The sequence below is a fragment of the Hoplias malabaricus genome, chromosome 2 (assembly GCF_029633855.1).
Source record: "Hoplias malabaricus isolate fHopMal1 chromosome 2, fHopMal1.hap1, whole genome shotgun sequence".
NCBI classification, from domain to species: domain Eukaryota; kingdom Metazoa; phylum Chordata; class Actinopteri; order Characiformes; family Erythrinidae; genus Hoplias; species Hoplias malabaricus.
The window spans coordinates 46,262,973-46,284,619 of record NC_089801.1 but is presented as its reverse complement, the minus strand read 5'-3'; the positions used below and the strand labels follow the sequence as shown (position 1 = coordinate 46,284,619).

The following is a 21,647-nucleotide window of genomic DNA, read 5'->3' as shown; positions in this document are numbered from 1 at the left end:
AAACCCACAACCTCCAGGCCCCTGGAGCTGTGTGACTGCAACACTACCTGCTGCGCCACCGTGCCGCTATGGGAAATCAGCCCAGGTTAATACACACCCCAGGTTAATACCTCCTTTCTTTGATAATCATTGGGTTCTGCCTGCCAGTAAAACATGAAATTACAACAAATAAATGTCTTCACTGTTTCACGACTACACCTTTAGAGAGTGGTAAACAGCAGTATCTTATGCAATATTTCATTCAGTGGTGTCTAACCCAACAGTCAGTGCTGAGTTGTCCACTCATTGCCAGACACCCTCTGACAATCTGTCCATCAAAGCAATCCAAGCTTCAGAGCCACGAAATATTTTACTGATAAACTCCTGTGATCACAGTAGCAAATTATAATTTATTCAGTCTCTTACAAATCTATGGAAGTCCTGGAGGGATTGATGAACCAAAGAAGTAGAAAGTGCATTCCTCAGTCTCCCTCACTATTCATAATTTTCTGCCTGTATATTTTTTTTTTGTTTAATATTTATTTCTAAAATAAAACTATTTCTAGGAGCACTTATCATCACTTTTTTCCTTTATTTTTGTTCTACTAATAAAATGGATATAAAACACTTTTTTGTTTATTGTTGTTTTTTGTTACCTTTCTGGCTTACCTCACTAAAAGAAATAAAACGTAAAGGGATTTTTTTTAAAGGATAGCTAAAATTGTTCAAGTGCTGCTGGAAATATTCTTCAACTGTTATTGTGTGTTATACAGGAAGAAAAAAACAATAATGTGGAACTTAGTCTCAAGAACACGCTGTCAGCATTTTTTCATCTTACCCTTCAAAATTAAATCTTACAACTTCAAATTAAATCTATACCGTTTCAATATAAACTCTAGTGCATACAGCATTCATTGACTGCTTCCTCTGCTTTAAGACTCTCTGACTTACACTCTCTTTCTCTTTCACTGTCTCTGCCCCTACCTATTCTTCTCTATTATTTATCATCCCCAGATCTGCTCCTCTCTTTTTGCAGTCATCTCTGCTCTTGCTCTGGCTTTTCTTCTCTGTAGAAATGTAGTATGAACTGGACTTGAAGAGCACATCCTTCTTCTGGGCATAAAAAATATTATGGACACAAATTAGTAAATGCTACATGATCATCAGACTTCATTGGGTTTGTCTGATTAGATGAATGACAAATTGGATTTATTTGAGTCTGCTGGATTGCTGATTATTTCTTTACCATGTTTTTAAACATGAAATCTAAAAATTCATCACATGGAGGCTTTTAACAAAATGTCTCCTTAGAGAGGTTTTGGGTATACTTATACATTTATAGGTGGATTTAGGAGACTTGACATTTATCTTGCAAAAAAGTACATTGTTTTTTCAAATGTGTAAACAACAGTTATCCATACTGGACAAAATGCTAGTCTTTATTTTGAAACTCAAATTATGTATACTCTCCACATATATTCACTTACCAAGTTCTACAATCAGTTTCTTATGTCTATCTCTCTCCTTCTGTAACTGACCTCTCACTACAGTCTGGTTGCTTAACTTAATCCACAGTACTATAACAGCAGTCAACAGGAACACAGTGGAAGTGGTTGGTAGAGTTGACTCCATGTATTTCTCAATGTAAGAAGAACAGAAAAATACTGCAGTGTCACAACATCTCGAAAACTGTTCACATTGTGTAAGGTACAATAGGTGTCTGGTGTTCTCCTAGCATATATAGTATCTTAAATACATTAACTTAAGGAACCATGATACATTGCGATCGACAACAATGTCTTGGAGATCAACCTGTCAATTGACTGGTTGGCGACCACTAATGTAGATTGAACATGGTACTGTTTACAAGCTGGATATCATAACAGAAGGAAAATTTGTGGTGCTGTATAGAGCAATTTACAACACAGTTCAACATATTCTTCATTAATCTAAAGAACAATTTCACCTTTCAGAGAATATTACTCATATTTCCATAGAAATGTCTTTAAAGAAACCTTAAGCTGGATAGTGTATGATTTAAACCTGGGCTCTGTCCTGGATATGATCCTAATGGATTTATTGTCCACATGTTCATTGGTAGTTTGGTTTTTACTTTATAGTCATTTAGACAATTTAAGCATTGTCTAGACTTTCCTCTTCAGAAAACAACTTTGCAGCATTGGGCCACAAAACATTCTGCAATATTCTGCTCTAACATTAAAAGCTTTATGGTTTTCAAGTTTTTGCCCAGGATAGTACACTGGAAATGCTGAACCATTAGGCATAATATGTGTATAAATATAGAAGTAATTAGAATATTAACAGTGGCAAAAGCATGAGCACCTGAATTCTGAAGCTCTGGGTTGGTTTTGGTTTTTTGAGACTCCTGGTCACCTCTTTTGATGTTTTCAAAATCACTGGTGTTTACATATATATTCTCTGTCTTTTCCATTCTGGGATCTGTGTAAATCCTGTTGATGTGTAGATTAGCTCTGATATTTTCTCTCAGTTCTGAATGGCCCTTAACACTGCTCTCTGTTGTACATTAACTGTCTGGACAAGAAGTGAGCAAGTTATGTTGTCATGTCATGTGACTGAGGTTTTCTTTGTTTATCTGGTTCATTGCACTGAGCTGTAAATGTGGTTTTTGGTTTCTTTCCTGTTTTTAAGCCTCAGTAGGTTTCCTTTTCTTGAAATGCCTCTTTCCCATGCTGTAAATTAATTAAAATCCGTCTTTGGGTTCTGTCTTAGAATAACCCCAAGAACCTTTCAGTGGATGGCGATATGAAGAATAGTCCACATAAATAAAATAAAATGTTTAAAATAAGTTTAAAGAATAACATAAAGAATATATACATGTTTTCCTTTCTTCAAATATTATGTTGTTCTTGATGGGGACAGGCATGTCCTATAAGCTAAAAAGGTGGGCTTGGGTGCGATCTCCTGGACCAACAGGAAATTAATGAGGGAGTGGGGATTAGTGTGTGTTCCTGCCTTGCACCCAGTGATTCTGGGTAGGTTCCGGACCCACCTCGACCCCGAACTTGATAAGCGGTTACAGATAATGAAAGAATGAATAAATTACTCATTTATTTCCCCACCCCAAATTGCCTGCTTTTGTTTTTTTTTTCATCTTTGCTCTGTGATAAAACAATAAAGAACGGATATACTACAAATTCTATTTTACATGCTTTTAAACTAATATGAATATCAGTTCATAGTTTAAATCATAATGGACTCCATTAGCGAACATGACTGTAAGTGACTTGACAAACAGCTCCTTAGGTACACCTTTTTTGCTGCCATCCTCACTCGCTTTTGACACCCATGTGTTACCTATGTTGCACCGTAAGTGTCTTGCACAGTAAGTCTTGCATATGACTGGAAAGATTTCCTTCCAGTCTTGCCACTGCTAACAACCAAATGTAGCTACAGAGTCTCACATGACAGCAGGCAAAGGCACAGCCAGTCAAACTGGCCATATGTGTTACAGGGAGGTATGACTTGAATAAGGAACGTGATTTAACCCTTTGCATTGTCTGCATTGACAAGAAGCTGTAGTAATAAAATAGGTGCGTGAGGGGGAATGTTTTTGAGAACGCGCGCAGACTACAAATATTGGTAGATGGGGTGAAGCACAAGACTGGAAATTGCTGGTGGATGTATGAAAAAAGCTGCAGGTCCCAGAATGTGTTAACTAGACTGAGGCCAGACAGAGTGGTTTGGTTGTAAAATTTCAGATGTACAGTAAACCATGGTATTATGTAAGAAATGTAAAAATCTATAACAACAGAATAGGGAAACACAACTAATCTGTTTCACCACCTCAAGCAGAAGCACCTGGTTGAGTATGAGGAAAATCAGAAATACAGTTAGAATGGTTCAACAGCCAATGAACTCTAACCCCATTAGGTACATTACACTCGGCATAGCAACTATTCTGTTTTTCTTTTATTTACTATAAAATATTAAGGTTACTTTTTTATATAAAATTATTCACATTTGCTGTTCATGTGCACACACTACGTTTTCACCTTGGTTGTGTGGGAGATTAATATGCTAAATTATTTGTTTTACAAAAAATCAGGATCTTTGTAAGTTACTTTTGTTCACAAAATAAGCAAATGTTTACAGATGTTTTTGTCACTCTTGAAACTGTTATATTTGTAGTAAAATAAACCTTTTCTAAGTAAAAAAAAACATTTAATCTCTTATATATTTCATAATATAACATTTATTTTTATTTTTGCAATAGTGTGTTTATGAAATCAATAAATATTTTTCAGTGTTTTGTCAAAACACCATATAAGGGCCATATCGCCCACCCCTAGTGATAAGACAACAGTATGTTAATTGATTATGAAGTGGCATCACATCAGAGGACAGCTTTGGAACACTCACACTTCTAGAAGTTTTGAAGTCTTATGAGTGAGGCCGAACACTGTTCATTGTGCTCATGGCAAGGCAATGTGAATTACTGGACTTTGAACTAGGCATAAGAGTAGCTGCCAGATGGAAGGGACATTCCATTTCTGAAGTTGTGCTGGCATTTAATATATCTCAATCAACAGTGCCATGCATATATACCAGTGGCGGATGGTGGTCTTTCAAGGAGGGGAAGCTCAATTTCGGCCTACATCATAAAATGTGTCGGTTTATTTATACGTAAATTCTACCCTCCGTTCCTTTTCAAGAAAATGATCTGTGACCCTGTCGTACCAATAAGGCGTCTTTTCCAGGGTTGACTAGTGTCCTCTCAATGGCCAGCAGGGTTAGGCTGCTTAAACAGCCTTGACCCATGTGAAGTGTGTCCACCTGTGCTCCCACGGATCTTTACACCAAAAATGATTTGCTCATTTTGCTGTCAATCAAAAAGGGATTCAGCCTCAGACAGATCATCCAATCATCATGCAGAAGCTGAGCGTCCGGGCCAGCCGAGGCCAGCCCACTGCCCCATAGACCCCCAGAGACGCTAAGCGTCCGATGGGCGGGACAAAGCACAGCATTTATCCAATGACTTGTCTCGTTTCGCTGCACTTCGCTGCTTCGATATTGAACTCTGTGGACGCTCAGCGTCCTCACTGTTTAAAACACTGTGAAACTGCGGGAAAGCCGCGTCTTTACCAGTGATAAGAAGCTGATTCTGAACAAAAGTTGAGCGCGTTGTAGTGCATATTTATTCAATGACATGTACACACAACAGTATATATTTGATCACTTATTTTTTGACATTTTAGGGGAAGCTGAGCTTCCCTTGCAGTCTTAGAGCAATCGCCTCTGGTGTATACCCAAGGAAGCTTTACAATGAGAAGAGAATAGAGAAGAGACAAGAAAAAAAAAATTCAGTGGAATTTTGAAGATGGAAAGAGGAAGAAGAGCAGATGGAGGGAGACCATGGCTTTTTGGGTTCTGTACCATATACAAACCCTACTTTCAGCTCAAAACAATTAGGATCTAGTTTCCTCTCCATGCTGATTGGATAATTATTAATGCAGGGCTTGATGCTACTGAGTATGCAGCAGTAGAGGACAAGGCACTGACTCACTGACCCAGAAGAAATAAGCAATTCACAAAATGAATAACAAATAAACTCATAAAAATGAATACATTCCAAACCACAAAAATAATCACTTTACACCACTACAAATATAGTGGAAAAGAACCCAAAACAATGTGCCCCCTCTAACACTTTCAATAGAAGTGATCATTTTCATGAGAAGGCAGGGTTAATATTAAAGGAGTCAGAGGACCATTTTCTTCCTATGTCCTAAGCATTGCCATGTGGACTAAGGACTGTTTGGAGTATGTTTTACTGAGCTGTGTAATTATATAAAAAATATATTTGTTCACATCCTCAATGTCTCCCACATGGCAACGAATGTTTTGCCCAAGTGCAACACATCTGCAGTTCTGTTTTGGCCCACATTTTGGCCTTGAATATAGGGTTGACTCAGGTTGAGTCTGGCTGATTCAACTACAAATCCATCTTATATAGGTCAGTTGTCAGGCATATCATGGCCCATGTATGGCCCACACTACACGTGCTGCTGTAACCCAAATCAAACTCAGCTCAGCTGAAAAGTGTCTGCTGTCTAGGCATTCTACACATTCACATTGTAATCTCCCTTGTCTCTACTTGATTCCAGAGCTTTTGTGTTAAATGTAATCAGGTTTAATGCAGAACAATCATTTATATTTCTCTGCATGTACATTTTTCCTCCTGTTTCTTTTGTAATAGACACACAATTATGTTAGCTGACTATCCAGTTGAACCCTTTCACAGTGACCTTAAGGTCATGTTGCTTCACAGCCTTCCATTTCTTTTAATTTCGAAGTCTACCGTCCATTAAAAATGCTGTGTTTGCACAATTAAATGCTCGTGTCTGCTCTTACTACAGCTGCAATAGCTGAGTTCACAACTTTGAAGGAGTGTCCAAACTTCTGGACACATGACCAATTGCATCATAAACTACTGACATCTGAGGCGTAGCTGTTTCTGTTTAGTCATCTTTAGGAGATCTGAACATTTAGCCTGCTTTGAATGAATTTATATAGAACCATGTCCCAATTTTATGTAAACCTTGCCATAAATAACATTGTTCATTGATTGTCTGCAACTGCTTATTCAATTCAGGGTCGTGGGTGCAGGAACACAGTGGAGGGAGCGCCAGGCCTTCACAAGGCAACACACACTCGCACCTATGGACACTTTTAAGTCACCAATCCAACTACAAACGTGTTTTTGGACTGTGGGAGGAAACCAGAGGTACCCCACGGTGGAGACGGGGAGATCACACCAAACTCATCACAGACAGTCACCCGGAACCAGGCTTGAACCCACAAACCCAGGACCCTGGAGCTGTGTGAAAGATGTTGCCCCACCATGCCGCCCTATAAACATATTAAACATATTAAAAACATAATAGATAAAATGTAATGTTGTCATATGAAATATGGTAGCATAAAAGGGCACATTTTTTAATCTTTAATCTAAACACGTCTACCTGAGAAGTGGAGCTCAGAAACCAGCTCCAAGCAAGTATAAACTGAGGTGGGCTGTGGTCACCTGATTTATCTGAGTACCAACTGGTATGTGCCCAATGAGAATCACCTGCCAAAAGTGTGCTATTAGTTGTAAAGGACTTGGGAGCGTTAAAGAGAAAGAAAACATCTAAGCAACCTCTTTCAGTTGAACGTGTTTGTGATATATCAGGGCAGAAGCATCAAATGCTGTTTGTAAATTCTTGATTTGCTTAATTTGACATGTTCTAAGAAAGCTGGCTTTCTTTGGTCTGACCACCTTTTTCTATTCATACAATATGTTTCCTCTGGCCAATACGCGATCAGGGTGCAGTTGCATTATCACGTGGACTAAACTAGTTGTTTCCTTTTTCTACATAGATCGAAAAATGATAGACAAACAATGTCCAGAAGGAAATTTAGGCACTGGAAATGTAATTTCTAATGGTACTCACTGTTAGCAATTACTCCACTTTGACCGCACATGACATAACATGCACCTTTACCTGGGTTTAGAAAACAAGTTAAAAACAAGTTGAGGATATCTATTAAATAAGCTTTACAGCAGTACTGTCTTAACCTTAGGCAAGGAAGCTGAACTGCATCAGATGCAATGGAACAAGACTTTGGGTAAAGAAGTGTAAGGCTCGCGAGGGCAGAATGACAGAAGGGGAACGCACACGCTAAAACACAGAAAACTTTATTTATAACAAGGATAGCAAAACAAAGTCTGACTACGGTTACAAAACAAAGTAAACGGTGACAAAGGAAACAACACGACAACAGTGGAACACAAATGGGTGACCAAGGAAACAAACAGAAGGAAACAAAATGAAACCAATGACTGACAACCAGGAAGTTACACAAGAGGACTTAAATACCAAACACGGACAACGGACACCTGGAACAGATAACAAGGGGGACGGATTACAAATGAGACTGATGAGGACAAGGGCGGAGACACGAATAATAACAAACAGAGCCATGTGGTATGTGAGCACATGGCAGGGAAAATAGACAACAGGACAAGGGTGTGACAGATGCCCCCTCCTAAATGCACAACTCCCGGGGCGCATACACCTAGACCCCCCAGGAGCTGGCGCAGGAGAGAGCACAAGACAATAAACCTACAGGAGACAGGACTCAGGACAAGACAGGGACAGACATAGGAGCTGAGGACATGAGAGGACCAGATACAAGAGACTGGATTCGGGACAGGACAGGAGACTGACAAATGGGAGTGACAGGAGAGCAGACAAGGGACTGAACAGGTGACTGATAAAAGGGAATGGGAGACAAGACTGGGGACAGGACAGAGACGGAAGACTGGACAGGGGACAGGACAAGGTGCTGGACATTGGGCTGGATAAGAGACACTGGACAGAAACAGGGACTGGACAGGACTTGGCAGGGGAACAGGGACCAGGACGTTTACGGGGACAGACACGGACACAGACAGGGACAGAGACAAAGGCAGACACAAGTACAGGGACGTGGACACAAATAGGAACCAGGACAGGGACAGACAGGGGAACCAAAACAACTGGGGGTGCCCAGGACTGGCAAAAGTCTGTGGGGATGTCCAAGAAGCCAGCCTGGGCAGAGCTCTAGGGATCGGCCCCGAAGTCCTTGGGGCCGACCTACGGACATGAACTGAAGTGGCCGGGGTTCGCCGCCTTCACAGGGACAGGAGCAGCTGGGTTCGCCGCCTTCACAGGAACAGGAGCGGCTGGGTTCGCCGCCTTCACAGGAACAGGAGACCTTGCGGAGATACCTTCTGAGACAGGGGGTCCTGCAACGACGTCCACGAAGGCAGGGGCCCCTTTGACAACGTCCACAGAGGCAGGGGGCCCTGCGACAATGTCCACGGATGCAGGAGGCCCTGCGACGACTTCCACGGAGGCAGGGGCTTTAGCTGCTCGCAGGGCACCTGCTGAAGCTGTAGAGGGCTTAGTAGGTCTGGTGGGCGCCCTCTTGTCCTGAGGTTTGAGGTTAACAGCACCAGTCCTCAAACCCACACCCACCCCTCCCCAAAAATTTCCCCGGACCTGAGGGGGTATTCCTCGGGAGCAGAGGGTTCTGCGGAGACATCCTCAAGAGCAGGGGTTCCTGCAGAGACGTCCTCGGGAGCAGGGGGTCCTGGTTCCTTGGTAGTAGCCTTGGTGAATCTTGCCCTTAAAAGCTCACAAAAGTTCATCACAATAAGATCCAGGGTTTTTTTTTCAGCACTTGATCTGCTCACTGCAATGCCTCTCCTCTGAGGAGAGATCTCTCAAACATAATTTTAACAATGTTGTGTGGAGCAGGAAGAGTCAGGTAGCTAAAATACAGTTCACTTTGCAGTAGGAAACCTTCACAGTTAGAATCCCCCTCAAATTCGGCTGGAACTCCCATAAAGGATTGCCAAACGGCAGGTTGATCACCCACCATTACAGCCAATGACTCCTCTATTTGTTTAAGGGCTTTCTCAAAGAAACAGTTTGTGTTAGCTTCATCCTCTTTATGGTTGGTCATTCTGTCAGGCTCATGGGGGCAGACTGACGGAGGCGTACGCACACGCTAAAACACAGTAAACTTTATTTTTTACAAGGATAGCAAAACAAAGACTGACTAGGGTTACAAAACCAAGGAAACAATGACAAAGGAAACAACACAACAACAGTGGAACACGATTGGAGGACCAAGGAAACAAACAGAAGGAAAAAATAACTGGAAACAAAACAAAATGAGACTGATGAGGACAAGGGCGGAGACACGAACAATAACAAACAGAGCCATGTGCTACGTGAGCACATGGCGGGGAAAACAGGACAAGGGCGTAACAGGAAGGCCTTTGAATATTACAGAAAACCAGTGAGTTGCTTAGCTTTCTGGCTTTGTTAACATTATTTGTATAATTCTTTTGTCTTAATTCCACTAATCAGTGCAGAAGAATGATTTCCCCTTTGAGTTTTGGTTCCTTCCATTGTTTCTGCATCATCTTTTCATCTTTTGAACTACTTGGGAAATGCCTTTGGCAAAAAATTAGCAGAAGTGTTCAAAGCTTCAAAATTACATAGTACTGCTTACTGAGTCAATACACTTCACCTTCTCTCAAATTAAGAATATTAGGTACTTAGCCCATGCACATCAGTGTGGTAACAACCTCTATTCTTCCAGGAGACATTTACTCCAGATGTTGAACAGTTGGTTCTGGATCACGACATTTCAAATCATCCCAAATGTACTGGATGGATCATTAACACTACAGATATCACAATTAACCCTTTAAAGTCTGACACATGAAATGATAATACAATAAAACTGATTTTTTTTTTTTGAAAATCACACATTAAGTGGCCCTTTAGCTAAAAATCTAAATGTTGTTAATTTTTAAATTTTGGATCATATAATATCTGAATGCATCATATTTAGGCATTTACCAATATATTTTTTCTTCAATTGGTCTTTCAGGGCAGCACGGTGGTGCAGCAGGTAGTGTCGCAGTCACATAGCTCCAGGGACCTGTTCACTTCCAGTTTTGATTCCCGCTCCGGGTGACTGTCTGTGAGGAGTTTGGTGTGTGCTCCCCGTGTCTGCGTGGGTTTCCTCTATCTATGTCGACAACTGAGCCAACACATTTTCCTCCCACAGTCCAAAAACACACGTTGGTAGGTGGATTGGCGACTCAAAAGTGTCCGTAGGTGTGAGTGTGTGTGTGTGTGAATGTGTGGGTTGCCCTGTGAAGGACTGGCGCCCCCTCCAGGGTGTATTCCCACCTTGCGTTCAATGATTCAAGGTAGGCTGGATAAGCAGTTACAGATAATGAATGAATGAATTGATCTTTCATTTAGTTCACTGCATCAGTAAAGACTGTTCTTCAGACTACAATTTTGTTCCTAATTTTGAATGACTTAAACAATGAATAGCAACTGATTGTCTCTGTTATTCAGAACTTATAAGGAAAATATATCATTGAGCCTATGAGGAACACTGCTCCAGAAGTCTTTGACCTATTAGTACTCTGTTCTTCTCTCTGACCTTTTTTCGTTATATATACTGGTGGTAATAAAACACCAAACCACAAAGGCTCTTTTTTGTTGATCTGCACAAGCATGTTTCCATATTTGGAGGAACTACAATTGTCTGAACTTTGGCTTGAGGTATGAGCTCATTCAACAGACCTCCCAACTTCTTCTGTATCATCATCATCTTCCTCTGAATCTGTCTCACAAAATCTATGTCGACAACTGAGCCAACACATAAAAATATTTTGTAAAATTGTCTAAATGTGATTTGCTGCACAGACTGAATTTTCTGAATATTTATTATAATTATTATATAATAATAATATAGAAGAGTTGTGAATTAGCATTCGACAGAATACAGTACATCTATGAAATGGAACATGCTTAAAATGCTTAATTTTACTACAAGTAACATCATACAAATCATACCTTTTTGCGTCCGTTGCGTCTGTTTAGCAAAAAAGAGTCTTGAAATTTTTAAAGATGATTTCAACAATTTTGTAATGGTTTGGTAAATGCATGGAAATGCTTGCACTTCATTAATATTTCAGTAGAGAACTCTGAACATCCTAAAGGATGGAAGTTTGTTTCTGTATTTCTTTTCATTAGATGATGAAAGAGCCACCTCCAAAATCATGTATCATATTTGATATGTTTGGCTTTAAATGGTTAAATAGTACTGGCTTAGCACCCCTCTAGCCTATGACTGGCATTAGCATTGTGACCTTAGACATCTCATTCTACTCATAATGCTTTTCTAAAAAGTGAGTTTGCACAACAGAAACCCTGTATTTGCAGAGCATGAGAGAAATTGTTGGTTAAGAATAGTGTTGGTTAAGTTCAGTAAAGTTCACTACTGTGGTCAAATAATTGCATTTACAGAATAGAGGTATGGAAGTGTTTTTTTTTCTTTTTTTTCCCCAAAAGATGCTGCATCTTTTTGTGTTTGACTCCAGGGGCTGGGACAGAGGTATGTGATCCACAGTGTTACATCACCTTTCCTTTTAAATACACCTTTTGGAACTGTTTTGGAATTTAGGTCTTGCAGATGTAATTTTCTGCTCATTCTAGTTTGATGCACTGAAAAAAGTGAAATAACCATGTCATTTATTTAATTTATTTTTATATTGGTCTAACTGAATGTTACATCAGAGCACTCCTCATCTTGCTTTGCCATCCGCCATTATTGCTGTCTCTACCTTGCTCAAAAAGTGGAGCTCGACCACATTTTTAAACAAGGTTTGCATTCTAAAGACTGATTTTATGAAAAGCTTCTGTTTTGTATGCAGGTTTTGTTTGAGGTCAGTGGCAGGCTAGACAGTTGCAGGCTTACAGTAATATACGACATCTGGTAATTAGCACCTTGGAGTAACTGATTACAATAATAACAGATCATTTGTCAATGTAATTCATAGTTAATTAATTAGAAAATGTACTGTCTGTAGAGGGCAGCACAGTGGCGCAGCAGGTGTCACAGTCACACAGCTCCAGGAACCTGGAGGTTGTGGGTTCAAGTCCCGCTCCGGGTGACTGTCTGTGATGAATTTGTTCTCCCCGTGTTTGCAAGGGTTTCCTCCGGGTGCTCCAATTTCCTCCTGCGTAGATGTGCGTTTCAATGTCTCCCATGTCTACCCCGATTCATGGCTGTCTCCTGTCTGTCTTTGGTTAGTTCATAGTGTAGTCTTGTCTATTTTCAATGTATATAACCATGTTTATTTTGACTCTGTCTTTTGTTAAATAAATTATTTGCATTCACGTCCGTCTCCTCGTCCTCCCTGCTGCAGCCGTGACAGAAAACCAGACCAAATGGATGTAGCGAGGAATCCATTTGCAGGGTGTGCCATTCGCCATACTCCGTTCCGTTCATGTCCTGGCACTCCAGCGGGGTATGTTGTGGAGGCTAAGGTGTCCTCTACACCCTACAAACAATGGAGTCAGTGGAAGCAGCGTGCTGGAGTCTCCCCCTTGCCGGAGGACTGCCCCTTCAAGTCCATGGAAAATTTTGGGGGGGGTGTTGAGGGTTGGTGCTGTTAGCCTAAAGCCTCAGGGCACATTTCATGAGGATCCTTAGTCAAGAGACTTCATGAACTTCCTCATGAATGTGCCCATTGGACCTCCCGAACCCTCAACAGCTCCAGCAACAAGTGCCTTTCGAGCAGCACAAGTCCCTGCCTCCATGGATGTCACTGCAGGGCCCCCTGCTTCTGTGCACGTCACTGCAGGGCCCCCTGCATCCGTGGACTTAGCATGGCTGAATACTTACCTGGAAATCCTCCAAAGGTGACTCCTTGCTCCTGTCCATGAGAACAGAACCCAGCTGTTCCTGTGATGGCGGCAAACCCCGCCGTTCCTGTGATGGCGGCAAACCCCGCCGTTCCTGTGATGGCGGCAAACCCCGCCGTTCCTGTGATGGCGGCTTCAGCAGCCGCTCCTGCCCATGAGATGGTGGAGAACCCCGCCGCTCCTGTTCCTGTGATGGCGGCTTCCTCAGCTGCTTCTGTTCCAGTGATGGCAGCGAACCCTGCCACTCCTGTTCCAGTGATGGTGGCAAACCCAGCCGCTCCTGTCCCTGTGATGGCGACGAACCCAGCCATTCCTGTTTCTGAGATGGCGGTGAACCCAGTCGCTCCTGTCCCTGTGATGACGGCGAACCCCGCCGCTCCTGTTCCTGTGATGGCGGCAAACCCAGCCGCTCCGGTTCCTGCGAAGGTGGCATCTGCCGCTCCTGTTCCCGTGATGGTGGTGACCTCCGCCGCTTTTGTTCCTGGTTAAGGTTCCTTAATCCTCTCTGCACCTCAAGGAAAAAAAAACATAAATCTGTGTTTATTGGACATTGGGAAACTTGCCTGCTAGTTGTCATCACTGCCTAATACATATTTAGCTATGCTTATTCATAGTAAGCATACTAAGATTATGAAAGTGTATTAAAGCCCTTAGTTGATGATCTTGTTATACTGAATTAGAACAGGAAGGACCATTCAAGGAGGCTTTGTCCATTGTGTAGCAGCAGACAATTTTGGGGCCCACAGTCTCGCAGATTTGTGGAAAATCTTTCAGGTATATGTTTGCAAATTTTGTACAAAGAATGTAGACATACAAACAAAAGAAAGTCAAGTCAGGAGGGTTATGTGTAAGAAGCAAGGTCACTCATACTTCTCGTCTTTGAACAAAATTCATTGTCTAATTATTTTGTGTGTGCTGTCAGAAAAGTTGTCATATTTCAGTGTGAAGCAGAGTCCACAGAATCACTGTGGACACTGTGAACCTTGCAAAAAATTTGACTTGAAAGACTGCAATTGTAGTTGTCCATGGGTCGTTGGCTGGACTTCCAGAGTTCTGTGAAATACTTTAAAATTATTTTTGCACAAGAGAGAGTGATTTTCATTGTCAAAAAATTGGGTGCCTGGTATCTGGAGCATTATCAAGCTACATTGTGGGTGAACAACGCCTCCTCTAGATGTTTTGAACTTCTATTTTTTTCTGTTCGTCTGAAATCTCACTCACATTTATAGGAATATCCCAGAAAATTTTAGTGCCTTGTAATTTAAAATGGACAGATATTTTATAGTGTGTGATACTTATGTGCAACAGACTAACATCTTACATTTCATAGCTGAATGGCATTGCATTTCAACCACATTTCCCTGAATGGTTCACTATAATCTTTTTAAACACAGAATACTTTAAGATTTATAATATTAAATGGGATGTTAACATGATTTCATATTTAAGCAAACTCATTCAGTCTTTGAATGTGAATTGATTTAATGAAGTTCTAGATCATCATTTTAAAAAAGGCATTATAGCAAAGAGCATTTGTTGTGACACCTGTAATTGCTATTATAAGGACACCTTGGATTGTGTTAAAGTTGGATTCACAAAAGTTTCCTAAATAAATGTCTTCTTAAATGTACTCTTTCATTAATCTACATAAGAACATCTTTAAAAACATTAAATTATTTAATTATCTTGAAACGTAAAACAAGGTGAACTTGCACATAATAGCTTTTTGGGATCTGTTATAGTATGAATCAGAATAAACAGAATAAATGTACACATTAATTTCACAGAAATAATTCATATTCTTTGTGCTTTTAGAAAGTAATATACTTTTTTCATGTGAAATCTAGCATCACATGTCCATATATATATATATGGACATGTGATGTACATATGTATGTACATATGTATATATATATATATATAACAACCATCCAATGGCTTTTATCATTTCTTTTGTCTATGCAGGCATATCCCTTATGAAAGAGAACTTTTTCATTGTAAATTTGCAACTCTGGTAATGATAAGACTTTAAGAAAATTTGAATTTTTCTTGCTCAAAAAGAGAATTTCCTCCTTTTCAGTGTGACTCTTTTCTCATGAAACAGAAGAATTGTGAAAGAATATGAGTATGAATATTATAAATGTTACAACCAGTTTTGTATATCTAATACATTTTTTGTGCACCCTTTTTGAGAACACATGAGACAAGTATGGACTGTCTGTGTCTATGAAGCACATACAGAATAAGGGCTGGTGTTTTCTTGCTGAAATTACAAATGACTGGCCTTAATGTTAACATATGTCTCACTCAGTGGTGGATGCTGGTCTTTCAAGGAGGGGAAGCTCAATCATAAAATGTGTCGGTTTATTTATACATAAATTCTACCCTCCGTTCCTTTTCAAGAAAATGATCTGTGACCCTGTCGTACCAGCAAGGCGTCTTTTCCAGAGACTTGACTAGTGTCCTCTCAATGGCCAGCAGAGCTAGGCTGCTTAAACGGCCTTGGCCCATGTGAAGTGTGTCCGCCTGTGAGTGCTTTGTGACGGTGGAGGGGCTCAGCAGCACCCGCTGGACAGAAACTGCAATAGAAGTCAGAAAGAGTGATAGAAGTCAATCTCCAAACACAAGCAGCTACAAAAAAACCCACCAGAAATAGAACCTCTATTTGTCGCTAGTCGTTTTTAACATGCTGCTAAGAGGATTAAGATATTCTCCGGTTCAACTCAGAACAGAATGAAAATTTAATGCTTCCATGGATCTTTACACCAAGGGATCGCTGATTCGCTGTCAATCAAAAAGGGATTCAGCCTCAGACAGATCATCCAACCATCATGCAGAAGCTGAGCGTCCGGGCCAGCCAACTGCCCCATAGACCCCCAGAGACGCTGAGCGTCCGATGGGCGGGACAAAGCCCAGCATTCATATCCAATGACTCGTCTCATTTCGCTGCACTTCGCTGCTTCGCTATTGAACTCTGTGGATGCTCAGCGTCCTCACTGTTTAAATCACTGTGAATCTGCACGAATGATTGAGAGGAAAGCCGCATCTTTACCAGTGATAACAAGCTGATTCTGAACAAAAGTTGAGCGCGTTGTAGTGCATATTTATTCAATGACATGTACACACAACAGTATATATTTGATCACTTATTTTTTTGACATTTTAGGGGAAGCTGAGCTTCCCTTGCAGTCTTAGAGCAATCGCCTCTGGTCTCACTAAAATCTCAATATATACTTCCACATCTATGGTGCCTTCACCCATAAGCAGTCCTGTTTGCACTGATGCACACTCCACAACATGACAGATGTTAGCTTTTGCAACTTTCAGTGAAAATTATGTGGATTTGCTCAACCTTGGCACAAAGAATGTGACATTCATTTCTCACAAAACAAGTGAAAACATGGGTTCATCTGACCACAGCACACATTTCATCATTTGGACCATCTAAGACAGGGGTGGGCAATTATTTTTTCTCATGGGGCCACATGAGAAACAGAAAATATTGTGGAGGGCCGGCCAAAAGGCTGATCTCAATTCTGCATAATATTAACTGCACTTCTTTGTAAAAAGCAGTAAATAGCATTGTTTTGACAAGCTGGTGAGAGTATATGTTATAATTAAGCAATGAAAACATGAGGTTGCCTTCCAAAAAATGTAATTTATTCAAGCGAATTTCACAAAACAATGGGAAAGGCAATTAATCAATTACCCTCCGAGAATGGCTTACTGGTTTTAGCGATTTTGTGAGCTATCACAAAGCTGGTCTTGGTTGCTGCATCCCTGGATGTGTGAAGCTTGATAAAAAAGCCTTGCTGCTTTTGCAGTTTAGCTAGCAAAGCTTCCGATGTCCGCGCCCTTTCAGCATCAGTCACGTTCTTGTATTTCTCCCCGTGTTTCGTCTCGTAATGCCGACTCAAATTGTAGTCCTTAAACACGGCGATCTGCTCCCCGCAAACTAAACACACGGCTTTACCTCTCACTTCAGTAAATAAATTAAATATAAATAATTTTTTTTTAATCAGTCCAATTTTTGTTGAAAACCCTGCATTCGGCATCTATCTTTCTTTTTTTAGCATGAGCAGACATTTCTGAGGGCTAAAGTCGCCTTGTGACTTGCTAGTGACAACGATCAAATCACGCCCATGCCTCAATATACGTTTTGCGTCTTCATGTAAGTAAATGAAAAACAACTTCAAAATAAAAGCAATGCAGCTTCAGTCTATGCATCAGGTAAAATAAGAAAATATGTTTATTTTGTAATTTCCAATTAACGTTACACGGGCCGGTCAGAGTCAATCAAAGGGCCATATGTGGCCCGGGGGCCGTACAATGCCCAGGTTTGATCTAAGATGAGTTTGGGTCCAGAGTATATAGCAGCATTTATTCCTAGCATTATTATATGGCTTCCTCACAGTGTTATAGAATTTTAGGTTGCATTGACTTATTCCGCAGACAGTGTTAATTGACACTGACTGCTTAAATTATCTGCCCCAGAGCCTACAGGGAACCAGTAATAGATTTACATTTTTGACATTTTATGATTTATTTTAAATTACACAATTCTGTTCAAGTGCGTGTGTGTGTGTGTGGAATTAAACCCCTGTATCAGCAAATGGTGCCGTGTATGCAGACAAACTGAATGTGAGTTGAGCAAGAATAGTTGGTAAATTTCATTATAATCTATGTCTTGCCAAATCGCAGCATATACAGAAATGAAACTGTATTTTCTATGCTTTTGTTGTAATTTCTTGTTTATGATTGATTGGTGCTGAAATTCCAGGAAAGGCACTATTAATATTGTGGACATGATATTTATTATGTTGTTGCTGTCCAATTAAAAATATTTATTTCCCAAAATAGCAACTTTACAGGAGAAGAAAAAAAAACTCCTTAGCTTTGAATAGAAAATTAAAAAAATGTAGAAGATCTAATTCCAATAACTGTGGAGTACTTGTATTGATCCATTGATCATGAAATTTTTACACAGTATGAAGGACACCATATTGGACACCAGTGCAATACACACTACATGTGTTTTGAAGCATTTTGCTCTTTGTTTACTTTCCAGCAGTTAGCCCTTTCCAGAATTTAGAGTCAGTTCCACCTTACGTAATCTGAAACAGATTACCCACCTATGGAGCAGACATAGAGCAATATCCTCATCTCTCTTTGTGTTTTTCAGCATTTGGATTTCTTCCCGCTGTCTGAACAACTCCAGATGCTTTTTCCCTGCTGGGAACAGACAGGGAGAAACCCTAGCATTCTGGACCACCATTTACCCCCCATTGTCCCCCATTTACTGCCACTGGAGCTTAGTAAACACATTACACCAGATTTGAGCATGCAAACAGATTGGAAAGTAGCAAATGGTGAGGAAACATCTTCAATTTGTTTTTTAAAGTGATTTTCTTTTTTTATTTAACTCATGAATGATGCAGTTAACTCTCAACATCCAATCACTATACATGTCAAAAAGTTTAGACACCTGCTTACAAACATTTGCAAAAAACCTAAACACTGTTCACCATCAATATCACCTACAATGGCTAAAAAGTTGAGAACATGGAGATCAGATTGACATGTACACACTGCCTAAACAACATATAATTGAGGTAGTCAATGTTTTAGAGCATATGATTCTAGTAACATATGCTATTATTATGGTCACTACAATACCAAATAATCACACACTGCAATAGAGTGGGCAGACTCTGAGGTGACCCAACCCTTTCAAGATAAATGTGATTCTCTGATACAAATTTCACAATGTACCACGTTCTCTTAAAGCAGCTTTCAACACTGCACATCTCACTTCAGGGTCAGCATTACAGAAGACTGAGGGATGGAGATTAATGAGAATGAAGAAGCAACATCATCTACTGCGTACAACAGACTGGACTCAGATAACAATTTGAAGAATAAATGGACAACAGTCTATCAGCAAGTCAAGAACTTAGGTGCAGTATATATACACCCACACACTGTGAATGTAAAGAACTTGCACATTGTTTGTAGCTTCATGCCAGATTAAGTTGTTTCTGCACAAGGAGGGATAAAATCATAGGTAAAAGTTTGGATCCCTGGTCAAATTACATCTTGTCTTGATTATTTAACCCAGGATTCCCCACTCAGGTGCATGCTCTGTGTAACATATGGTTTAATGCATCAAAGTTCTTAAAAAAAATCTTGCTGTCCATTGCCCCTTGCCTTTTACAGATTATAAATGCATCGGTCACCTCATGTTGTGTTCCTGATTTTTTTCAAACAGGCTTGTGTTGAGCCACTTCTGAAGAAAGCCCATTCTGACCGATCAAACTGTAATAATTTTAGGCCTATATCCAAATGTTTTATTTCCAAGGTTTAAAAAAGCCATCTCAGCTCAGTTGAGAGTTCTTTGAAGAACATAGCTCTTTAGAAAAAATTTAAGCTGGGTTTCATGCAAAACATAACATTGAGACAGCCCACCTAAGAGTTTTAAATCCTCTCAGTTATTAGCACGGCCTTCGATATCATTGAGCATGGCATGTTATTAGAAAGGCTTCAGAAATGGGTGGGTTTTGTACACGATGCCATATAAACCATTTAATGTTGGACTGTATTTATTTTGGCCACGAGAGACAACAGATACTAACTCCAAAATCCATAACAGAATTATTCAACAATAGGAAAGCATCTGCACCTAAAATTTCTGTCAGTAACAAAACTTAAGCAACACGTATAACAAAAGCATGTTACTAACTTTTTTGCCATGAACGTAGCCCTATGGGCAGATATGGTGTTAAATACGCCATATGTTATTAGTCATTATTCCTGTAGTCTGGGACTATATTAATCGGTTTTGCTCTTAAATGTCGAATAGATCGTTTGTGGTGTTGGTGGGAGATGTCTACCCCAGCATCTCTTACCAGTGGGTTGCCACAAGGCTCTGTCTTGGGTCCTCTTTTATTTTCCTAGTATATGTTGCCTTTAGGCAATCTTATTCGCAGTTTTAATATTTAGTTTAATTTTTTATGCTGACAACACCCAGATTTATGTTGTTGTAAACCGTAATAGACAATATTAACCAATATATATATTCATGTTACCAATTGTGTGATGGGGATTAAAATCTGGATGTGACAAAACTTTCTCAGGTTGAACAATGACAAGACAGAAGTCCTTATTTTGGGTCCAGAGGAGCTGTCCAAAAGGGTGCAGTCAGTTCTTGGTTGTGCGGGGATGAAGGCTAGGCACTTTGTTAAAAATTTGAATGTGACCTTTGACCCTCACATCAACTTTACACTTCACATTAGGAAGCTTCTTCAATCATGCTTCCATCGCCTTACAAATATCACGTCAATATCAAGGTCAGAATTTTTTTGTCCCTTTTGGACACTGAAAGACTCTGTCATGCTTTAGTCTCCTCCCGGTTGGACTACTGTAATGCCCTATTCACCTATTTGTGTCAGAGGGTCATGGCTCATCTGCAGCTTGTTCAAAATGCAGCAGCCCATCTTCTCACAAGGACATAAGGGAGCATTTTACACTATATAATATATACTAGTGGATATAATAATGTTGATATATTAGTGTTGATTTACAAGGCTCTACATAATGAGGTCCCAGCATACATCTCTGAGCTCCTGTGCCCAATTGATAGGGCAAGACCCTTAAGATTCTCCAACCAGGGGTTACTTGCAATGCCCAGAACCAACCTCAAGACAGGGGGATAGGGCTTTGCAGTGTATGCTCCTAAACTGTGTAATAATCTCCCCACTGACATTAGACATCCAGTCCCAGTACATGTGTTTAAAAAACTTTTAAAGACATAATTTTATTCTGTTGTTTTTGTAACTCTTGATTTTTGTTGTATTTGAATTACTTTTAGTGTCTTAGGCCTTGTTGTTTATTTTATATATTTTTTCTAATTATATATATATGATTATTGCTCTAGAAAAGTGCTATATAAATAAAGATTTACGTACTTAATGACTGAGAATAATCAATTTAACAAGTGGAAGTGTGTTTCTGCTTTACTGCAATGTAAACCTGAGACACCCTGTGAAGGACTGGCGCCCTCTCCAGGGTGTGTCTCCAATAATACTAGGTAATCTACAAACCAGCCACCCTGAACTTCACCCTGAACTTGATAAGCTGTATCAGACAATGAATGATGACATATATACATATACATCAAGTAAGTGTATTATTCGAGTATTTGTATGTATAAGGTGAAATTTATAACAAAAGAAAAGTGGATCTAGTATTTTTGTATATAAAATACTTAATGTTGTTTTAAGACATTCTTAGACTGAGGGGGGAAACTGTACAAATCTTCACCTAATTGTAAAATATGCAGCCAGAAATTTGAAAGCTATA

At 40.0% G+C, this 21,647-nt stretch overlaps 1 protein-coding gene across 5 annotated transcripts in view; it reads left to right on the top strand.

The window, feature by feature from the left end:
• Window positions 1–19,084: 19,084 nt before the first annotated feature.
• LOC136686250 (C-type lectin domain family 4 member M-like) overlaps window positions 19,085–21,647 on the top strand; it is a 31,830-nt gene continuing 29,267 nt past the window's right edge. For 4 of the 5 annotated variants that reach the window (XR_010800300.1, XR_010800299.1, XM_066659895.1 and 1 more), the window contains exon 1: window positions 19,085–19,246. Coding sequence is in view for 3 of the 5 variants with exons in the window: in XM_066659895.1 (XP_066515992.1) it covers window positions 19,132–19,246 (115 nt within the window). In the remaining 2 variants the exon portion in view is untranslated. Of the gene's footprint in view, window positions 19,247–21,383; window positions 21,466–21,647 lie in introns of those variants that run through there. The other variant, XM_066659896.1, reaches the window with a different exon arrangement.